General features: G+C 53.0%; 4 protein-coding genes across 6 annotated transcripts in view; 1 reads left to right on the top strand and 3 right to left on the bottom strand.

The window, feature by feature from the left end:
- Nucleotides 1-3,524, bottom strand: part of MLLT11 (MLLT11 transcription factor 7 cofactor) — an 11,091-nt gene extending 7,567 nt beyond the window's left edge. Inside the window, exons 1-2 of one of the 2 annotated variants that reach the window (XM_077772647.1) lie at nucleotides 3,368-3,524; nucleotides 190-355 (exon numbers count right to left, since the gene is read on the bottom strand). The gene's annotated coding sequence lies outside the window, so the exon portion shown is untranslated. Of the gene's footprint in view, nucleotides 1-189; nucleotides 444-3,367 lie in introns of those variants that run through there. The other variant, XM_077772648.1, reaches the window with a different exon arrangement.
- On the top strand, nucleotides 3,010-7,418 carry CDC42SE1 (CDC42 small effector 1). Its single transcript, XM_077772652.1, has 4 exons — nucleotides 3,010-3,318; nucleotides 3,835-3,945; nucleotides 4,742-4,830; nucleotides 5,125-7,418. Exons 1-3 carry the CDS (start codon nucleotides 3,265-3,267, stop codon nucleotides 4,814-4,816), a joined length of 240 nt encoding a protein of 79 aa, XP_077628778.1. The 5' UTR covers nucleotides 3,010-3,264; the 3' UTR covers nucleotides 4,817-4,830; nucleotides 5,125-7,418.
- Nucleotides 7,419-8,111: 693 nt separating this feature from the next.
- On the bottom strand, nucleotides 8,112-10,972 carry CUNH1orf56 (chromosome unknown C1orf56 homolog). Of its 2 annotated transcripts, none has more exons than XM_077772645.1 (2): nucleotides 9,539-10,972; nucleotides 8,112-8,241 (listed from the first exon to the last, which is right to left on the bottom strand). In XM_077772645.1, the coding sequence occupies exons 1-2, from the start codon at nucleotides 10,563-10,565 to the stop codon at nucleotides 8,120-8,122; spliced, it is 1,149 nt and encodes a 382-aa protein (XP_077628771.1). In that variant the 5' UTR covers nucleotides 10,566-10,972; the 3' UTR covers nucleotides 8,112-8,119. The 2 variants fall into 2 exon arrangements, with proteins under 2 accessions (XP_077628771.1, XP_077628772.1); XM_077772646.1 differs by having other exon boundaries at nucleotides 9,543-10,972.
- Nucleotides 10,973-11,004: 32 nt separating this feature from the next.
- Nucleotides 11,005-16,413, bottom strand: BNIPL (BCL2 interacting protein like). The gene is made up of 8 exons (XM_077772640.1): nucleotides 16,374-16,413; nucleotides 15,705-15,929; nucleotides 13,510-13,692; nucleotides 13,214-13,316; nucleotides 12,921-13,052; nucleotides 11,990-12,076; nucleotides 11,711-11,809; nucleotides 11,005-11,347 (listed from the first exon to the last, which is right to left on the bottom strand). The coding sequence occupies exons 2-8, from the start codon at nucleotides 15,889-15,891 to the stop codon at nucleotides 11,311-11,313; spliced, it is 828 nt and encodes a 275-aa protein (XP_077628766.1). The 5' UTR covers nucleotides 15,892-15,929; nucleotides 16,374-16,413; the 3' UTR covers nucleotides 11,005-11,310.
- Nucleotides 16,414-19,312: the final 2,899 nt, after the last annotated feature.

The following is a 19,312-nucleotide window of genomic DNA, read 5'->3' as shown; positions in this document are numbered from 1 at the left end:
CGGGGGGTGGGGGAGGAGGGAGGCCGGGGAGATGCTGGGTTGGTGGGAACGGGGGTGCGTTCCTGGAGTAACAGCTTCCATCCACGCCCGTGCGGGGCGCAGGCCGTGGCCGCTCAAGAGTAGAGGGCCGGGAGGGACCAAGGTGGGGAGGCTAGAGGGGGATGAAGTCCCCCCCCGAGACTCACTGACCTCGGTGGCGGGGTGTGCAGGACAGAGTGAAGCACAGCTGGGGGCCTGGAACGGCTGAGCCTGAGACCGAAGCAGCCACGCGGGACAGAGCCAGAGCCCGAAAAATTCACAGCGGGGGCCCAGTCCTAGTTCGGCGTTGGGAGGAGCAGAGGATTTCTGGGTAGAGCTGGGGAGGAGGCAGAAATGCAGTCCTTGGGACTCAGCGTCCTGGGGAGGGAGCTTTGGGCCTAGCTCTGCTGGTTCCGAGTAAGCCCCCTCCCCCCCGACCCTTCTCGGGAAGGGCCCGATTGGTACTGGGGCCGATGCCTGTCATTTGACTGAAGGGCGCGGTTCCCTCTACGCCGGAGAGCCCCGGAGCCCCTCCGCAGCCCTGCGCCTGTCGCCTGCCGAGGTCCCCACAGGGAACCAGCTGCAGCCCCGGGCTTACAGCCAGAATTGCCCACTCCATTCCCTCAATTCTCTTTCTCTTTCTCCTTCTCCAGCTGCTTCTTGTGAAGGCTTGTTAGGCAGCGGGTTGGAGGCCTTGGGGCTGAAGGCAGCGGGACCGGGAGAACCGGTTTGGGGCTAGACCAGGACCGCGGAACTACCTCTGTACATCCTTTCCCTCTGGAACCTGTCTCCCATCCCTCCTCCTGCTCACTCCCCCAATAGTTTGGAAGCTCCTTAGCCCTAGTGTGTGACCTTGGTGTCTCTTAGCTCCGTATTTCACCCTTCCTATTCGGGACTCGGGCCCAGTCCTCAGTGCTACTTGGCTGTCAGGATGTGGACTTACACAGTCTGATCCTGATTCCTCCTGCTGTTTTCCTAGCCCCTTCCCCTCCACGGGGGTGGGGGTAAAGGTAGTGGGCAGTGAATGCAGGTGGCTCCTCCTTCTGGGCTTACCAGCTCAGTACTTCGTTTTTCCTCACCCCACTCACATCTAGATATTTTCGAGGACAGTGGCGGCCCGTTGCTCTTACTTCCTTCTCTGGCCTGTACCCCCTCGCCGCCCCCACATTCACCCTGCCCACCCTTCTCCACGCTCGGACGGTGCTGCCAAGTGTCAGAAACCCTTATGTTCTGTGTCCTGGGGAATGGAATTTCCTGGTCACTTCTCATCATCGTTGGCCCTTTCGTGCCAAGTCCTACACACATGCTTTCCCTCTATCCAGCTCTGGCCTGCTCCCTGGAAAGGGAACAGAAACGTCCTTGTTCTCTCCACTGCCCCCTTCCCTTCCCCCCCTCTCCGCCCCTCTTCCCTCCCACCCTCCACTTCTGTCCGCTCAGCTGGGCGTTGGGAGAGAGTCCACTCTCTCTACAGCCTGTCTGGTGGGATCGGGGGTTTCCTCTGATTCTCCATTGTTTTCTTCATCCCCCCCGCCTGCAGCCCTCACCACCCGCTGCCGCCGCCACCATTGCGACAAGCCTTGTGACTGACTGACTTCCCCACTGCCCACAGCTCCCCTCTCTGGACAGCTGTGTTCTGACTTCCTCCCTGTCCCACTACTCCTCCCCTCCAGTGGTAGGAAGGGAAGTAAAGCCCAGGCTCCTGGTTCTTTCTCTCCCCTACAAGCCGTAGCTCTGTGTTCTTCGTGAGATCTCCTCCCGAAGCTATTTTAGAAAATCCTCTCAGTTGTTAGATCAGCGTAGGGTGCAGAGCATCGGGGTTCTAGCCGTGGAGGAGCGGGACATTCTTGTTCCTGCTAGAGGGTAATGCTCCTGACCAGCCCTGTTTGGAGCCTTTGAGGCTGCGTGTATCACAGGACTGGGAAAGTGCGGTGAGCACAGGGGAAACCCAGCTGTGCCCTAGCCTGGCCGGCAGTGAGCGAAAAAGGGCAGGAAGTTCTTCCCTGGACACTAACGCTACTGGAAAGTTCCTCATGTCTGGTTGGCTGATGAAGCTCGGGAATGGAAGTGGAGAGGAGGGAGGAGAGAACAGGTCACAGCGTGAGAAGAGGAGGCAGGTGGGGAGGCCTGGGCCCTGCGGGGTGTGAGGCAGACCAGAGTGGCACGATGGGACATGTGAAGAGGGTGGGGAGCTGGGGAAGATGCCTTGTGGGACAGAAGATGCCTGGCACATAGGTCCCTACAGCCGGTGCACAGATAGTCTGTACACAGAGGCGCACACAAGGGAGTACTGCGGACACAGCCTTCGGGAAAGACCTCAAGGTCAAGTAATAAAGGAACTGGTAAATGGCTTCTAGGAGAGGTTGGATCTCAGTTGAAGGAAATGAGGAGGAACAAGGGCAGGGATTAGAGAGGAAAGAAACTCCTTGCTGTAGAAAGTTTCTCCTGAGGTCCAGCCTGCGGCAGTTACACACCGACAGCCTGGGCAGTCAGGGCCTTTCTTGGTCTTAAAGAAAATCTAGATGTTCAGAGTAAGGTAAGGAAAAGGGGAGGGACATGGGTGGAGGCCCTGTTTGTGAGAACAAAAAACCACCATTTCCTCTTCAAGGTCACTTCACCGCCCCTCCCCTTCTGCCCTGAACCCAGGGAGAAGGGAGGAGGGGCTCGTAGCACCCCCAGACTGCTCATTCCTGCTACTGTCCCCTGGCCCCTCCCATCTGCACCCTAAATGCTTCTATCCCCTTCCTCTCCCTTGGCTCCAGCATCTCTGCTCCTCAACCGAGCTCCCTCATGGTTCTTTCCCCTTCTCCGGGAGTCCAGCTGTGGGCTTCCTGTGTTTGGAGAGGTTAGTGTTGGGTGCAGGATGAGGGCCTTTAAGGGCGAACAAGGAGACCTGGGCTCATCGGGAGGGAGGCTTCTCCAGGAGAGGGTAGTGGTAGAGTTTTTCTCACCAACTTTCTCCTCTCTTTACTCTCCGTTCATCCAGGTTCCTGGATCTGAGGAAGACATAACCTTGTGGCTGCCCGCCCACCCCCCCCAGTCTGGTCCTGCCAGGCCCTCAGGGTCTGAGACGCTGACCTTCACCGCCCAGCCAAGGGTACCACGGAGTTCGCCGTCTCTAGCCCTGTGCAGCTGAGCGGTGTCCTGTCCTGAACGCCCGAGGACACCAAGGAGTGGGCGTTCAAGGCACCAGAGTAAGCGCCCTCTGGGGCCTCAGGCAGAGGAGTGAAACTGGAACCGTCAGGGAACATGAGTGAATTTTGGCACAAACTAGGCTGCTGCGTGGTAGAGAAACCCCAGCCGGTGAGTCCCCGCACCCACCCCCACCCAGCACACACACAAAGTCAATTACCGGGTCCTGTGAGGCACACACGCCACTCAGAAAGCACCCTGCCTGCTGCCCTCTCTGTCACGGCAGTCTGTCTGGCCAGGCAGGTGTGTACATGGGGTACAGGGGGGCTGGGAGGGAGCTGGAGGAACTGAGGAGTCCTAGCTGTCACTTCCTCTTTCTGTCCCTTCTGAGTTGGCGGGGTTGTAGGTGGAGCTTCGTACCTGTCAGTTTCCCCCCATTGTTGTCTCATCAGCCAGAGGTGACTTAGATAATGTCCTTTCTTTGCCTGGTGCTTGCTGTGCAGGCCCCTGTCCTCACCGCCCTGCCTGCATCCCCTCTGCGTCCGTCTTATTAGACCTTTGTGACTTCCCTGCTCTAATGCCACGTAATCTGGCTCATCAGGCCCTTAGCTCTTCCTTTAGCGGTTTTGCTGCGCTCTGGGTGGAAGAGGGGGCTTCAGACCTAACCCCGCTGTCTTCTCTAAGCAGAAGAAGAAGAGGAGACGAATTGACAGGACCATGATCGGGGAACCGATGAATTTTGTCCACCTGACTCACATTGGCTCTGGGGAGATGGGGGCCGGAGACGGACTTGCCATGGTAACCAGGGAATGGGGAGGGGCTGACGTGGGACTGTGGCCTGGAACCATTCCCCTTGTTTGAAGTTTAAGTGGGGGGACATAGTGAATAGCCAGTGGGGGGTAAGAGGGTTCCAGTTCTGGTCACCAGCTGCATAAACCCGAGACCGTGCATTTCAGTTTCTCACCTAGGCTGCCTCATTTTTACAATTAGTAAATCTTTGTCTATGGCCGTACCACCCTGAACGTGCCCGATCTCGTCAGATCTCAGAAGCTAAGCAGGGTCAAGCCTGGCTAGTACTTGGATGGGCGACAATTAGTAAATCTTTCTTCATTGGGGCGACGGATATATATGACTCAAGAGTTACTTGGAGGGCTTTTTCCCAAAACCAGAGCCCTTCTATTACTTAAGAATTAATAGTAAGTCATAGCGCGGCCGGGTGTGTTGGGACAGGAAAGAGACTGAGTCCTCCCGTCCTAAATAGTGTCTAATACACTTTCCTGCTCTTGGAACAAGGGGAATAGGCCTGGAGATGGTGAAGGAGTCTTTTCACCAATTGTGAAACTCAGCTGAATATGAGAGAGTCCTTTGTGAGGGAGGCTTCTTAGTAAAAGACCCATTTGATCTCATCCTCATGAAAGTCAGTATGAAGGGAGACATTGAAACGTCCCTTGGAAGAATGGTGGTTGGTTTTAACCTTTTCGGATTGATCTTTTTTGGGGGGGGGCCCANGCGGGGGTGGCAGGGAGGGGAGCGGAGGTCACTTACTGTGTGAGATTGAGACTTAGGACGGGAGTCTCACGTGTGCTTCCCACAGACAGGTGCTGTCCAAGAGCAGATGAGGTCCAAGGGAAACCGCGACAGGCCGTGGAGCAATTCCAGGGGCTTGTAGCTCCACCAGAAATGGTGAGTGGTGAGAGATGCCCACCCAGCACCCCCAACCCCTGCCAACACACCCTCGTGGCCTGCTTCAGAACCCCCATCCCCTGCGAGAATGGGAGGTGAGAGGAGGGAGAATTAAAATGGAGGAGTCAAGACGGGAGGACCCGGAAGGGCAGAGAGACAGGGAGGTGCAGACAGCTAGAAAGCAAGAGGAAGAGCACATTGTGGAAATAACCCAGTCAACAGTAGGGGGTGCCTTCTCCCCAAGGCCTCAGTTTCCCTTGAGGCTAATCTTCCTTCAATTTCTTTTTAAATCAGGTTCTGCTGTCTGAAGCCTCCACTCCATGTCCAGCTCGGAAAAGATGCTGCCCCCTCCTAGAACCAGTGACCCCAGGGCCCCTCTTTTCCCTATCTGCCTATCAGTGCCTCGGGAGGCTTGGGGGCTGGACTCCCTCTATTCCCTCTGGCTAGAGCCCCTCCTGGAGATGGGGTCAAGGCCACAGGACTGACCAAGTGACTACTGGTTGGCCAGAGGAGCTCAGCGGAAGCCCTTGGACACACTCAGATCTGAGATAGGAGCTCTTTGGGAACCCGGGATGAGTTCCCTTCTCCTGAATGACGGTCAAGGTGCCATCTGTTTTAAACTCTTAACCTGGAACTCCTTAAACGGGGTAGGTGAGTGAGATTCCCAAAGCTGAAGCCGGCTTTGCTGGGAAGCTCTCCTTACCTCCCTGCCCTTCTTCTTCCTCCTGGAATGAACTGAAGCAGACGTCGAGCAGGAGGCGGGGGGGAGGGTGACCGCTGCCTAGTCTACTCTTTCTCTCTAGATCTCAGACTTGAAGCTCACAGTCCTTCAGTATCTCTCTGCAACTACCAGGGTCTTGCTCTAGTTAGGCCTCTAACCCTGTGTCTGTCGCATGGTGAGTTCCCCCAACATCCATCTTTCTTCCTTTAATTAAAAATTTAATTTAAGATGAGTTCTCTTAATGACCTCCCTCCTTCTACTACCTCTACCCCTGACCCCATCCCTGCCAGGAACCTTATTGTTTCTCAGTGATTAAGACCTAGGTAACAGGTGGATCTTTTAACCTGATGGTATTCCATTTAACTCTTGGGGACCTTGCCTGCCCTCTGCCAATCTCCCTGCTGGCCCAGGTGAGGAGAAAGAGGGATCTGGAGAGAAATCCGGAACGTTGCAAAACTAGGAGGTAGGTCTCTGAGCGGACCTCCGAACCACTGAGGACGGGAGGGGTGGGTGGTTGAAAACCATCATCTGTAACTTTAAGGATCTTAAGGTCCTCGCCGCGGGGGAGCGGGGGACACCTCCAGTGCACTCTCGACCCAGGAGCTTCTGACCTTGGGTTGGGTAATTCTTTGTAATGGGGGACCGTCCTGTGCATCATAGGACATGTTGTAGCCTATCTGGCCCACCCTAGTTAGGATAACCCAGACTCTCCAGATTATTGCCAAATGTCTCCTTGGGGACAAAACCACCCCTAGTTGAGGGCCACTGCTCGAGAGTCCAGGTATTTATTTCTCTTTCGAGTGTTTTCCTCGCCCTCCTCCAATTTCACTATTCATCCTCAGCCTGCGCCAGGCTCCACGGGCCACATAGAACCTCTCCACAGGCTCCTTATTCAGTGTGGGGCTCTGCTCGCACGGGTTCGCGTCCCCGGTGGATGCGTTATCCGCTTCTCCATTCTTGTCTGTGGAGAAGGGGCTCCTACGGTGTGGACTCGGGAACGGGGTTTAGTGAGATTGGGGAAGAGAGGGAGAAAAAGCAGAAGAGAATGCCACGGACACCCCGGTGTATCCTCTGCAAACTTTAAGGTCTATTTCTGTGCCCCAGTCCTAGACCCAGACACAAATAAGACTCAGGGAGTTTTGTCTGAAGACCAGGTCCCACCCCCCACCTGGCTGGAGTCTGCGTTTGGTGGGAAAACAATGCAGGAACAGGGCCTTCAGGCAGTTTGTTTTCTCAGGTGTTTTTTCTTCTGGCCCCTTCCTTGCAGGGTGGGTAGGAAGGCAGGTCAAAACCGGTGGGCTTCTACCTGTTGGGAGGCTGAGAGGGTGGGGTCTCTCATTAGCTCAGTAATTAGCAGCATCCTGTCTGATGGTGACAGGGCAGGACTGTGGGAACTGGGGTCCACCCTGCTGCCTCCACCATCCGTCCAGGTTGTCCCTCCTCTAGTGACGGGTTCTAATTGTGTCTCCATTTCAGTGTATTTCCTGCCACTTTTCAGGGTCCAAGATCAGTCATACATTCCCGATTTACTGTTCGAATCTAGCTAGTTGTTCTGAAAGTAGCTCATTGTGTCCTAAAGTAGCTTAATGGCCTGCAGATCACACTCAAACCCTAACAGGATAGGGTGGAAAGATGGGGGGTGCATGGACTCTTTGGTCACCCTGGTCTTTAGCCTTATTCTGATGTCTTTTCTTTGGACAAAGTCGTCTTTGGTGTTCTCTCGCCTTTAGCTACCTTTTCTAATATGTATGCTACCATCACTTTAACAGTATTTAAGAGTGATGGCAATGGGTTCAAGAGTCATAATTTATATTAAAAATGTGTTGGACTTTTAAATACATTTTTCAAATAAAAAATGTTTAAGCAACAGAGTCGCAGAGTGATCACTACAGGTGTGTGTGTGGGGGAGAGGGGGTCAAGGGATAGATGCAGTTGATGTAACTCCTAGAAAGTAGCCAGCATGGAATTCTGTGCCAACGTCACCCTTTTCCAAGGAGAGAAGGCCAAGTACTGTGAAGGCAAGAAGACCACCATTCTCTGCCAAGAGCTCACCTCCTCGTTCTTCCTGTTCCTTCGTCCTGGCTTTCATCTGAGATTTTTCCGTCTCCAAAGAACCACTAGCTTAAAAACGACTTCAGGGGCGCCTGGGTGGCTTAGTCGGTTAAGCGTCCGACTTTCGCTTAGGTCATGATCTCGGGGTTCATGGGTTCGGGCCCCGCGTCGGGCTCTGTGCTGACTGCCAGCTCAGAGCCTGGAGCCTATTTCAGAGTCTGTGTCTCCCTCTCTCTCTGACCCTCCCCTGCTCACGCTGTCTCTCTCTCTCTCTCTCTCCTAGAAATAAATTAAAAAAAACAACAACAAAAAAACGACTTCAGAAAGGAGGAAGAGGAGCAACCTCAACATTTCATCCTGGGGGGCGGGAGGAGGAGAGGGATGGAATAGGCCGGAGACAAGGGAAGGCAGGCCCCATGGTGTCAGCTACACAGTTGGTTTTAAGGTTGAAGAGATTTCTGGTCTCTACCCTCAAGATACCTCTGTAAAAAGACACAAGACCAAACAATGATTTTTCTAGTTTTGTTTTTCTGTACTAAAAATATCCAGGAGATTCTGGGACTGGAAGGGTAGGGAGGTGGAGATGCTGACACCTTCTCTTGTGGATGAAGTGGCCATTACCTGCGGTTTCTCTCTATCTGGGTGAGGAAACAAAAGAGAGGAGGGGAAGTATTATAACCACATCTATATTCTTGTCCCTTCCTTGCTTCATCTCCCTCCCCGTAAGCCCTCATTCCCTCAATGCTACTGGCCCCTATTTAGGCTTCTTTATATTGAATCGATGGTATTGGATACCCAGGAAGGAAGACAAAAACAAACTGGCAAAATGACTGACCATACATATGCTATTTCATCATGCTTCCTCTCTGCCCCAAAGGTCCTGAGCCTATGAACTGAGAATATTTTATCGGGTCAATCAGAACCTTTGGTAGTTCATTTGATAAAGCAGAGGACTATCCTTCCTGAAGAATTCTTTACTTAAGTTACTGGAAATAATCCCAGTTGGGACAGTGCTGGTTAAGGGCATTGGCTCTGGTGTCAGTGCCCCCCACTTCATCTATAAAGTGAGTATGAGGGGCACCTGGGTGGCTCAGTCGGTTAAGTATCCGACTTCAGCTCAGGTCATGGTCTCACGGTCCATGGGTTCAAGCCCCGCATCGGACTCTGTGCTGACAGCTAGCTCAGAGCATGGAACCTGTTTCAGATTCTGTCTCCCTCTCTCTCTGACCCTCTCCTGCCCACATTCTCTCTCTCTCTCTCTCTGAGAAATAAAACATTAAAAATTTTTTTAAAAAGTGGGGGCGCCTGGGTGGCTTAGTCGGTTAAGCGTCCGACTTTCACTTAGGTCATGATCTCGCGGTTCGTGGGTTCAAGCCCCGCATCGGGCTCTGTGCTGACTGCCAGCTCAGAGCCTGGAGCCTGCTTCAGATTCTGTGTCTCCCCCTCTTTCTGCCCCTCCCATGCTCATGCTCTGTCTCTCAATAATAAATAAACATTAAAAATTAAAAAAAAATTTAAAAAACGTAAAGTGGGAATTATACCTCACAGCATCATGAGGATTGATCCTGGTAAAGCGCACGTAGTAAGACCTTACATATGAGCTATTGTTACTAATAAACTGCATTAATGAGCTGAGAACTATGTCTTCCATATCTATTGTCTGCATCAAGAGTTGTCGATATATTTATAGTCTTCACAATTTGGTCAATAATCCTCTAATGACCAATAATAAATACATGTTGCCCATTAGGCAACCAGCAGTTGCTCAAGAAATAAGCGGCGTCAACGGCTAACAATAATGTGAATGACTAGTGTATTATGATTCAATGACCAAACGGATAACACTTCATGCAAGCACCTGGCTGGTTCAGCAACGGGATTTTGGCTATCAGGACTTCTCATCAACCAAGATCCTGGCTATCTCCAAACACTTACTTACTGGTTGCATCTCTGTGAACACTGAAGACAGACTGTTCCAAATATCCTCTAGCCCCATCCTGACTCGTCTCCAAAAAGCGAGGGCCGGACTGGGGCTGGGGCTGGGGCCAAGGAAGAAGAGGGTTGCGGGTCTGAGCCTGTCGCTGAGGGGGGGTATGGGAGAGGTGGTGGTGGTGGTGGTGGCGGCGGTGGTGGTGGTCTGAGTGGTGCAGCTGGTGTCAGAACAGAGACTGGTGTCCAGGGGGCACTCCTCCCGGAGCCGGTTGCAGGGACATTGCTGGTAGGTGCAAGGCCGGTGCTCTGTGCGTAGTTGGCTGAGCGCCCCAACGCGAAGTCGCCCCGAAAGACCCTGCAGCTTCCCTGCCCTGGACCGGCTCATGGTGCCAGACCTGCAATGGCAGTGCCATGGGCCCCAGGGCATGAGCACCAGCTGCAGATCCTCGGGTGGGGGCATGGCTGTTGGCGAGGGGTGTGGCCACCGACTTGGGGTGGAGCCTGCTGTTGACCACTGGCTACTGTAGGGGTGAGCGGTGTCCTCAGCCGACGTCCAGGTGGAGGCCGGCTGGTCCGAAGAAGACATCCTGATCTCAGGCTCCTGAGTGTTAGCTTTAAATCTGGGGCTGGGCATCCTCACTGTGTTGGAAGTCGCTCTGAGCGCCCCTCCGCTCACGTTATTCTTCCTGGCGTTAATCACAACGCCCTCTTCCAAAGACTCATCCTCCTCCGGCGACGACACAATCGACTTACGGACGCCGGTAGCCACCGTGGAGGCCAAGAGCTCGGTGGCGGCCGGGCTTGCCAGGCGGTCAGCACTGGCCACGAGGTCATCCTCATCCTCCATTGTCACCCTCATCTTCTTGGGAGCCCCGGTCCGGAGGGAAGTTCGGTAGTTGCGGGACATAGGGACCCCGACGTGGAAACTGACCCGCTGCGTCTCGGTAGCAGTCAGGCCTCGGGCCCCCGCCGCCCGGGGCCCCAGACTCAGCAGCAGGGCCCATAGCAGCGCGCTGGCGGCGGGGACCATGGGGCCCCGGCAGCGTGCGGCTGAGAAGGAGGCCAGCGCAGGAGGCCGGGCCTCCTACCTTCTCCCTCCCTCCCACTCTCGGGTCGTTGGAACCGAGGCCCGTGGGGCTCCTGCCGCGCGCCACGCCCCTCCCCCAGGCCCTCTCGGCTCAGCAGCCCCCAGGGCTCAGCTAAACACCCCGGAGCCTCTGCAGCCAGAATGAGCCCGAAGCAACAGACGCATTGTGATGTAAGGCCCCGGGCAAGCAGTGCACTTCCTCGCAGCGGGGCTGAAATCTCGAAGGGCAGTTTATTGACGACCACAGAGCTGGACTGACTCCAGAGGACGCAACGACTGGCTTTGACAGCACTCCTTCCCAGGCTCACAGGCAGCGGGCGGCACAGGGAAGGAAGCAGCAGTTCTTCAATATCTAGNCTTTACATGGGAGGAAAGAGACACTCAGAGAGACGCAGTTCTGTGCCGACGGTTCTGCAGCTCCAGCAGGACTAACTTACCCATAGCCTCGCCCTTTCCCGCACAAGACACCCCTACATGCACCCCTATAGCTGAAGTGATGGTTCCCCGGGCAGATCAGGTGGCGGGCCTCGGAGCCCCGCTTTGAAGGCAGGGTTATGAGAGGAATGACAGGTGAACGTCCAGTGGCACTGGGATTGAGGATGAGGGGGTCGGATGTTTCAGGGGTAGGACACAGGCAGATGGATATCTTTGCTTGGTTCTAATCAGGGTCCTGGGTTCCTGTCTTAGGCTAGGTCCCTCCTGAGCCATGGAGATCCCGGTCCAACCTAGGAGAGAGAGAAAAACAAAAAAGCGGTACAGGAGCGGGACCTGGATTTTACTCACTGGTTTGGAGAGAGAAACCAGAGCACTATGAGCCGGTGGTCATTAGGCTCCTTAGTTCCCTCGGACCTCCGGCCACCGCATGTTTTCTCCTCTTAATTGCCAACCTATCCCTTCTTGACCTCTTGGGGAGATCTCAATCTCCTCTAAATTCGGCGCTGTGAACATTCCTTTATGCTCTGATGCCTCAGCACTTATATGTATCGGGTTTTTTTTAGTTCCCCTGCATCTCCCCGGAGGCATTAAGAAAGTGGGAATTGGCTTTATACATCCCACCCCGAACCTTTATCCTTAAGCTCAGAACTCACTGTCTGACAGCTTCAGGGATGTGAACCTGATCCAAGGAGATGAGTTGGGCCAGCTCTCCCAGGCTGTTCAGAAAACGGATCTTTCGTGTGAACTTGGAACTGAAAAGAGAGGATAAACCAAGCATGTGTTGTGCTGGGAACGGGGCTCCTGGAGAGGCTTACAAAGGGAAATGTGACAAATACGGTGCGGGGAAGGCTAGGAAGAGTCAGGGTGGGGGCGAGAGCTTCTTAATCGCGATTTTGAAAACGGGAGCAGGTCCTTGTCCCCCAGGCTCGTACCTGATGAAGGGTCGCAGCAGCGCCAGGAAAGCCTTCACGTACCAGGTCGCGTGGACAACCACCAGAGCGCTCAGGTTTTTCCGGAGCCTACAGAAGAGGAGGTCGTCCTCTTCTCCCACCTTCGTTCCAGAAAATCAGGTGGAGCTAATCTTCTGCCCTTTCGCTTCTGCAGTTTCTAGATTTCTCTGGCAGTCGGAGCTAGTCCCCTGCAGTCTGAGCTCCGCCCACCATGTTTAGCCCCGCAAAGCTCCCCAGTTTCACGAAGCTGTCTTGTGGGAACTCCTCAGTCTAGCGGCCTCTGCCCCCCTCCCTCCTGTGCCCTGCCCTTGCAAAAGGCCTTGGCGACCCCCCTTCCCCCTCCCCCTGTGACGAGGACAACTGCCAGAACTCCAGGTGGAAGAAGACCGTGAGGAGGAGAAGAAAAAAAGAAGAGGCCAAAAGAAAGAACAAAGTGAGCAAAGGGAAGATGGGGAAAAGAAACATTGAAAAGAAACATCGCGCGAAACAAACAAGTCAGGGAAACAGGCAGAGAAGAGAGGCAGACAGTGGCTGTCTGGGAAGTGAAATAAACGGAGAGATGGTGACAAAAGGGAGCCCCTTCTGGGTGCCAGGCGACCCGCTACGCGGATTTACTTGATTTCCACACGTGTCCAGTGGCAAAGGCATTCTTGTTGCCATTCTGCGGAGAAGGAAACTGAATCCCCGCAAGGCGAAGTGACTTGCCCAAAGTCACACGGCAGGTAAATAGGAAAGGCAAGATCTGAAACTAGGTTTCCCTGACTCTGGAGTGAGGACAGAAGACCGGAGAGGCCTGGAAAGGGGTGTGGAGGGACGAGGAAAAGAGGAAGGGACTACATGGAGGAAGGAAGAATGGGAAGAGGGAAAGAGCAGGTGCAGAGAGACTTGCCGCCCTCCCAGCCTCGTGGCTCACCGGCGGTCCAGAGCGTGGTAACATTGGCGGATCCAGCCCAGAGCTGGGACCTGGGCCCTGCTCGTGCCTCCACTCAAGTGGACAAGCAGGTAGTTCTCAGCTACCAGCAGCTCCAGAGTGCCCACCATATACCTGGGGGACACACAATCGTCAAAGAAGGTACACGCTTCGGGGCGCGCGGTGTGGGAGGAACATTACTGTAGACTCGGCAGTGAGCTGCTCATCACACATTTCTTTTTTTGCTTTCCCCTCCCTACCATCCACCCTGGAGCCCTGCAGGGCTTGGGCCTCACCTGAACAAGTGCTCCATGACATAGGTGTAGTTGGGGACACTGCTGCTGGGGAGATAACAGGAAGCAAAGACGATGACAGCGTTGAGGCCATCACCATGGTAACCTGGCAAGGACAAAGGGACAGGCTATTCGTCAACAACTACACACTGACAGACGGTACGTCTGCTTAGGTGGAGGGACTCTGAGGGTCGCTGGGAGTTACAGGGAGGATTCTGTACCCAGTCACCGAGTTTCCAACTTCAGCATTTTATCCGGGAAGTCATAGTTCTTACCCCTCCCCTTTTGGTAGTCATTACCTCCATGAGAGAGGACTTTCTTGTAGGGCTCAATGACAGTCATGTCCACTCGCTGCTCCCGCTGTCCTGTTCGGAACACCCTCCAGTGACGACCATCTTCTCCAGCCACATCCCACATACAACCCCGGCCCAGCCTTTCTGCTGCGTCACTGGCCCCCAGTCCCTCTGCGCGGGGCAGATCATCTGAAAGAGAGGGATGGGAAGGGTCCCTAAAGCACAGCACATACCTTCAGTGTCATGTAACCTCCCCAGGTTCCTGGAGCTGATTACTCCACCATCTCATTCCTCAGTGTTTTCCAGGACTCCAGCCCGAGTTTGTCCAATCAATCCATCCGCTTGCTGGTTTCTCTTTCCTGTGACTCAAGATCCTCACGTTTTCCCTAGACACTGGCCTTGAGGTAACCCTGCACTATGGTAGGTCCATGGCCCTTGCCAGTAGTAGTTATTTTTTTTCTGGATTCTTTCTTTCCATGCTCTTCCTCGGGTGAGCACATCTCTGCCCATGTCTCCCATCACCACAGTAAGGTGACGATTTCAAATTTGCCTCTCTAAGCCGCACCTCTCTCCCAACTCCGGGCCCATGTCCCTAATGCTTAGAGTGGACATCTCTCGTTTGTGTCTTTCTGTCGTCTTCAAGTCACCAGACCCAAGCGGAATTCAAACTCATTCTTTTCTCCTCTCTCCCATATTTCCTTTTTGGGAGCACACAAATAAAGGAGGGGTAGAGAAAGAGGGACAGATGATCTGAAGTGGGCTCTGCGCTGACAGGCGGACAGCAGCGGACCTGATGTGGGGCTCGAACTCATGGGCCCAAGATCATGACCTGACCTGAAGTCAGACGCTCAACCAACTGAGCCACCCAGGCGCCCAGGCCATATTTCCTTTCTTGATGACTCCACCCATCTAGCTGCCTGAGAGAGAAAACTGGTGTCATCCAAAATTTTCTTCTCTGTCAGCCATCAAGCCAACTGTACCCCAGATCTTTCTCCAACTATCTCCATTACATTCTCTTATTATTCTTTCACTATTACTGTCCTGATTCAGGTTCTTAGCACTTCTCACCTGGCCTTAGTGCTAACCTCTTAACTGGTCTCCTTGCCTCTGGTCTGTTTAGTCCATTCCACCCTCTACGCCCTTCCTACAACAAGCTTTGCTTTCTACCCTACCTTTCTTATTCAAATGGCAATATACTATACCCAGTTTTTCTGCATGATCCTTCCCTAGCAATGGGAAACAGCTGCTTCATCTTAAAAAATGGTTGCCTGGTATTTAGTATTCCATTGTATGGATGCACCGTATTAGATTTCATACTCTACTAATGAACCTTTAGGTTGTTTCTAGCCTCTTTAGAGCCATCAGATCTGATCGTGTTACTCCCTTGATTAAAAGCATTCAGTGACTTCTCATTGCCTACAGGATAAAATCTAAACTCAGTGGGGTAGCAAGGACCTCCGTGATTTGACTCTTGCCAACTTAACACAGTACCCTGATTCAGAAGCTCAGGTGACAACCTGGACATGTGATTGGTGTCTGAAGCCCAGGGCCATGCTGTGGGGACACTGTGTGGACGTCTGGAGAACTGGTTGGTATGGGAAAAACCCATATACACTTGGTGTCGGGAGCGTCATGAGTAGAGAAGAAACAAAGTTTTGCTTCATATCAAAATAGTGATGCTTACTACTTTGAATTCCCCAACATGCCATGTTCTTACCCAACTTGTTTCTTCCTCCTAGAATGCCTCCCTAGCTACCCGATAAAGACCAGCTCAGAATCCCCTCCTCTGTGAAGTCTTTCCTAATGCCTCTCAGGTGGAATTGACCTTGGTCCTCATCCCTGCCCTATACACATATGTAGACCATAATCCTTAACTACACTTATTTGTACATTACTAGACAGAGAATCCCCTGAGGATAGGACTATCATCCTCATCTTTATAATTCAGTTCTTGCTCAGTCATAGCATGTAACAGTCAGTCAATAAAATTTTCCTTAATAAACAAAGGACCCTCCCCGTCCCTCTACTGGCTACTCTCGCGTTGGATCTATAGGCTTTTTATTCTGAGGAAAGCAATTTCGCTGACCTTACCACTCAGTCCTCACATATTGCTTCTAACTTTAGTCCAATTAAATCCTTCCTGAGCTTCTTTAACTCTAGCTTCTACTTCTACCAGCTCGAGCCCCAGGTTTCTTTCCCACCTTCCCATTCAAATTCATGTCCACTGTCCAGCTGCTCCGAGTCTGAAGGTGTCTCCAATTCGTCTACCTCCAGGTCAGAACTGCCATCGAGAGAGGAAGGTACGGAGTGAGTGGCAGAAGCTCCATGGCCTCTGGGTTCCGTCGTCAGATTCAGCTGCAGCTCTGGGGCAGAGAGACGCTTACGCATGGGGCGTGGGCCACACAGGGCTAAAGTGCTGGGCGTACCTGGGGTTGGGAGAGAGGAGAAAAGAATAGAAAAGTATGTGTGTGTTAGCCAGAGGAGGTTGGAATTCCAGTATATGGAAGTGAGGATATGGGGTAAATTCTAAAGAGGAACTAACACAGGGGACATCTGGGAAAAGAGAAGTGGAAGTGTAAAGGGATGAGGGCAGCAGACTGGCCTAGAATCAAGAACTTGAGGCCTACGTTTTTGGTTTTTTTTTAATGCTTATTTATTTTTGAGAAAGACAGACACAGAGCACAAGTAGGGAGAGGCAGAGAAAAAGGGAGACACAGAATCCAAAGCAGGCTCGGGGCTCTGAGCCATCAACACCGCGCCTGATGCGGGGCTTGAACTCACAAGCCGTGAGACCATGACCTGAATGGAAGTCGATGCTCAACTGACTGAGCCCCCCGGGCGCCCCGAGGCCTATGGTCTAATTTACCAACCTGCCTGGGAGGCTCTCTCGGGATCCTCAGGATCTTCAGAAGGGTCAGCTTCCTCAGGAAGAAGTCTAGAGGGGAGAGGTTAAATGCAGGTTAACCACATGGAGCCAGGTATCAATTTATCAAACCTCTCGCCCCTCCACCATTTTACCACCTCTGCCTCTCCCCCCTCCTTCCTTCAAGCCCTCGTTTCTCATCCCTGCCCTCCATTCCTGAGCATCCCTCCCTTTTCCCAAGGTTCGTCTGCCGCGGTCCTCACCTGGGGAATTCCTCATCCTGCCACTCCTCCTTCAGCTCCAATTCCCCAAGGCTCAGGGGGGCTGCCGGCCCCACTGCCTCAGCATTCTCCGTGGCCCTAAGAGTCCCCGGGGAGAAGACGTGATAGTGAGAAAAACTCGGCAATGTCTTGACGGAAGTGGATCGTAGATAGGAGACCCGGGAATGAACAGTAATTAAGGTACAGAGCAGGGCACGGGCCTTAACCCCTCAGATGTCTTGTCTCCTGAAGACATGTTCCTGGAAACAGATGCCCGCTGAAGGGTTTTAGGAGCCCAGGAAGGGTGGGATGTAAAGCTGGTCCTATGTAACTCTGTGGCGCTGCCCCACCTACACGAGTGGTAGACAGTCCACATCCCAATTGGCCAGAACCTGACAGACCTGCCCAGCTGTCACCAGGCACAGCTGGGGAAGATGGCACCTCATCAGGCCTGCCTTTCCTCCACCTCGCTGGGGAGTGGTCAGGGGTGGAGAGGCGGAGAAAGAAGGGAAGGAGGAAGATTTGCTGGGAAGGAGCACCTGGACCTAAAGATCTTTTCGGGTCAGCTTTCCTGAGGGCTGTTCTGGGTAGGGGGCATGAGAAAACACAACAGGCAGACTTTTTTTTTCTTTAAGTTTATTTATTTTGAGAGAGAGAGAGAGAGGAGAGGGACAGAGAAAGAATCCCAAGCAGGCTCCGTACCATCAGCAAGGAGCCAGACATAGGGCTTGAACCCACGAACCATGAGATCATGATCCGAGGGGAATCCAAGAGTCAGGCGTTTAACTGATGGACTGAGCCACCCAGGCGCCCCAACAGGCAGTTTTATGACACAACACGATAGGGAATTATCCTGAAACCCCCAGGTCCCCGTTTCCTCCCTAAAGCTGCCCTACTCCTCCGCAAACTCCTTTTCTTGCAGCTGGGTCTCGTCCAGGAAGCCGAGAATTGCCCTGATCAGAGCTGGATGCTGGGAAAGTCCCTCCAAAGTATTCACTGCTTGCTGCCAGTCCAGCGAGCTGGATCGTACTTACCCAAGGTCTAACGCCTTTCCTCCCACATCTTGTGTGGTTCCCATCTTCCCGCGTTGGTCTGTCTTCCTGGAACACTCGCAGATGTCCGAGAGCGGGCTGTCCTGGCCACCGGGACTCTGGCCTTCTCACGCTCACTGCTAGATGCTCCTGCCTCCAGCAAGGGAGGGGGAAGGGAGGCAGCCTTGCCTTCAAACAGGTTTTGCCACCTCGCTTCCCTTCCCAAGGAGCAGGTTTGCCCCAAAGAAAAACCCTGCCTATGTGGGGGCGGGCTTTGGGGAGGAGAGAACATTTTCTAGAATGGCTAGTCTTGGGGAATCGAGGAAGGCAATTTGTTTTCCCCTCCAAACGCCGTATCATCTTCTGGGAGCTGCTCTTTATTTTTTTTTAATTTAATATTTTGAGAGAGAAAGAGAGAGCAAGCAGGGGAGAGGCAGAGAGAGAGGGAGAGAGAGAATCCCAGGCAGGCTCTGCCCAGGCAGTGCAGAGCCCAGACACCAGCTCCATCTGACAAACCGTGAGATCATGACCTGAGCCGAAATGAAGAGCTGGACCTTAACTGACCGACCAAGCCACCCAGGCGCCCTGGAAGCTGTTCTTTAAACAAAACAAAATAAAAAAAACAAACAAAAAAACAACAATAACAAAACCAAAAAACAAAAGATAACGGTAAAAAATATTTTGGTTTTAAGACTATCTTGGCCTCACTTTTCGAGCATAAAAGCCAGATTGGGAAAGCTGTCATTAGGAGGGTTCTGGGTTCTAGAAGAAGCAAGAAATGAAAGGCCGAGGAGGCAGAGAGTTAGAAGGCCATCGCTTCTCATTCCCGAAAAGAGTTAACGAAGGGAGCTGCCCCCTCCGCAGGAGGGAGATGAATCTTTTTTTTTTTTTAATGTTTTATTTATTTCTAGGAGAGAGAGAGAGAGAGACAGCATGAGCAGGGGAGGGCCAGAGAGAGAGAGAGAGTCACAGACTGAAACAGGCTCCAGGCTCTGAGCTGGCAGTCAGCACAGAGCCCGACGCGGGGCTCGAACCCACAAACCGCGAGATCATGACCTAAGCGAAAGTCGGACGCTTAACACACTAAGCGACCCAGGCGCCCCGGAAGAGAGATGAATCTTGAGGAGCTTGGAACCATTATCAGAGAGAAGGGCCTGATTATAGTTATAAAAAGAGACAATAAGACCCCAAACAGGAAAAAAAAACCCTGTATTTAATACTTTAACAAAATGCAAAAGAACGTACCCAAGTTACAAAACATAAATTCCTTTGGTTCGGAAATCACACAACGATTTTTACCTTCCCACAGCTACAGGCATCATCCCTACAGTGAAGTCATACCATCCCCCTCTTTCTGAAGACGTCATGCCAGAATCGTCCCACGTCCCACTGTCTGGTGGGACCACTGGCAACTTGCATGGAACAGGGCTGCAGGGCGGGAGAAAGGGGGATAGGTGGGTCTGAAGGCAAAAGGGAGACTCTACACATGCAGAACAAGTCAGTGGCGGGGGGGCTCTCTGCGGGTCACTACGGTATGCATCGCACCCCTGTACATGCTACATGAGGCTGAGTCCCTTGGTACAATCACATATAAATACGATTCGGCCACCCTGAGCTCCTCCAGGGAAAACAGAAATAAAGAAAAAAAAAATATA

Source organism: Crocuta crocuta, unplaced genomic scaffold, assembly GCF_008692635.1.
Source record: "Crocuta crocuta isolate KB4526 unplaced genomic scaffold, BGI_CrCroc_1.0 scaffold415, whole genome shotgun sequence".
Classification (NCBI taxonomy): domain Eukaryota; kingdom Metazoa; phylum Chordata; class Mammalia; order Carnivora; family Hyaenidae; genus Crocuta; species Crocuta crocuta.
The sequence above is the reverse complement of the archived record's forward strand: the minus strand, read 5'-3'. Positions and strand labels throughout refer to the sequence as shown.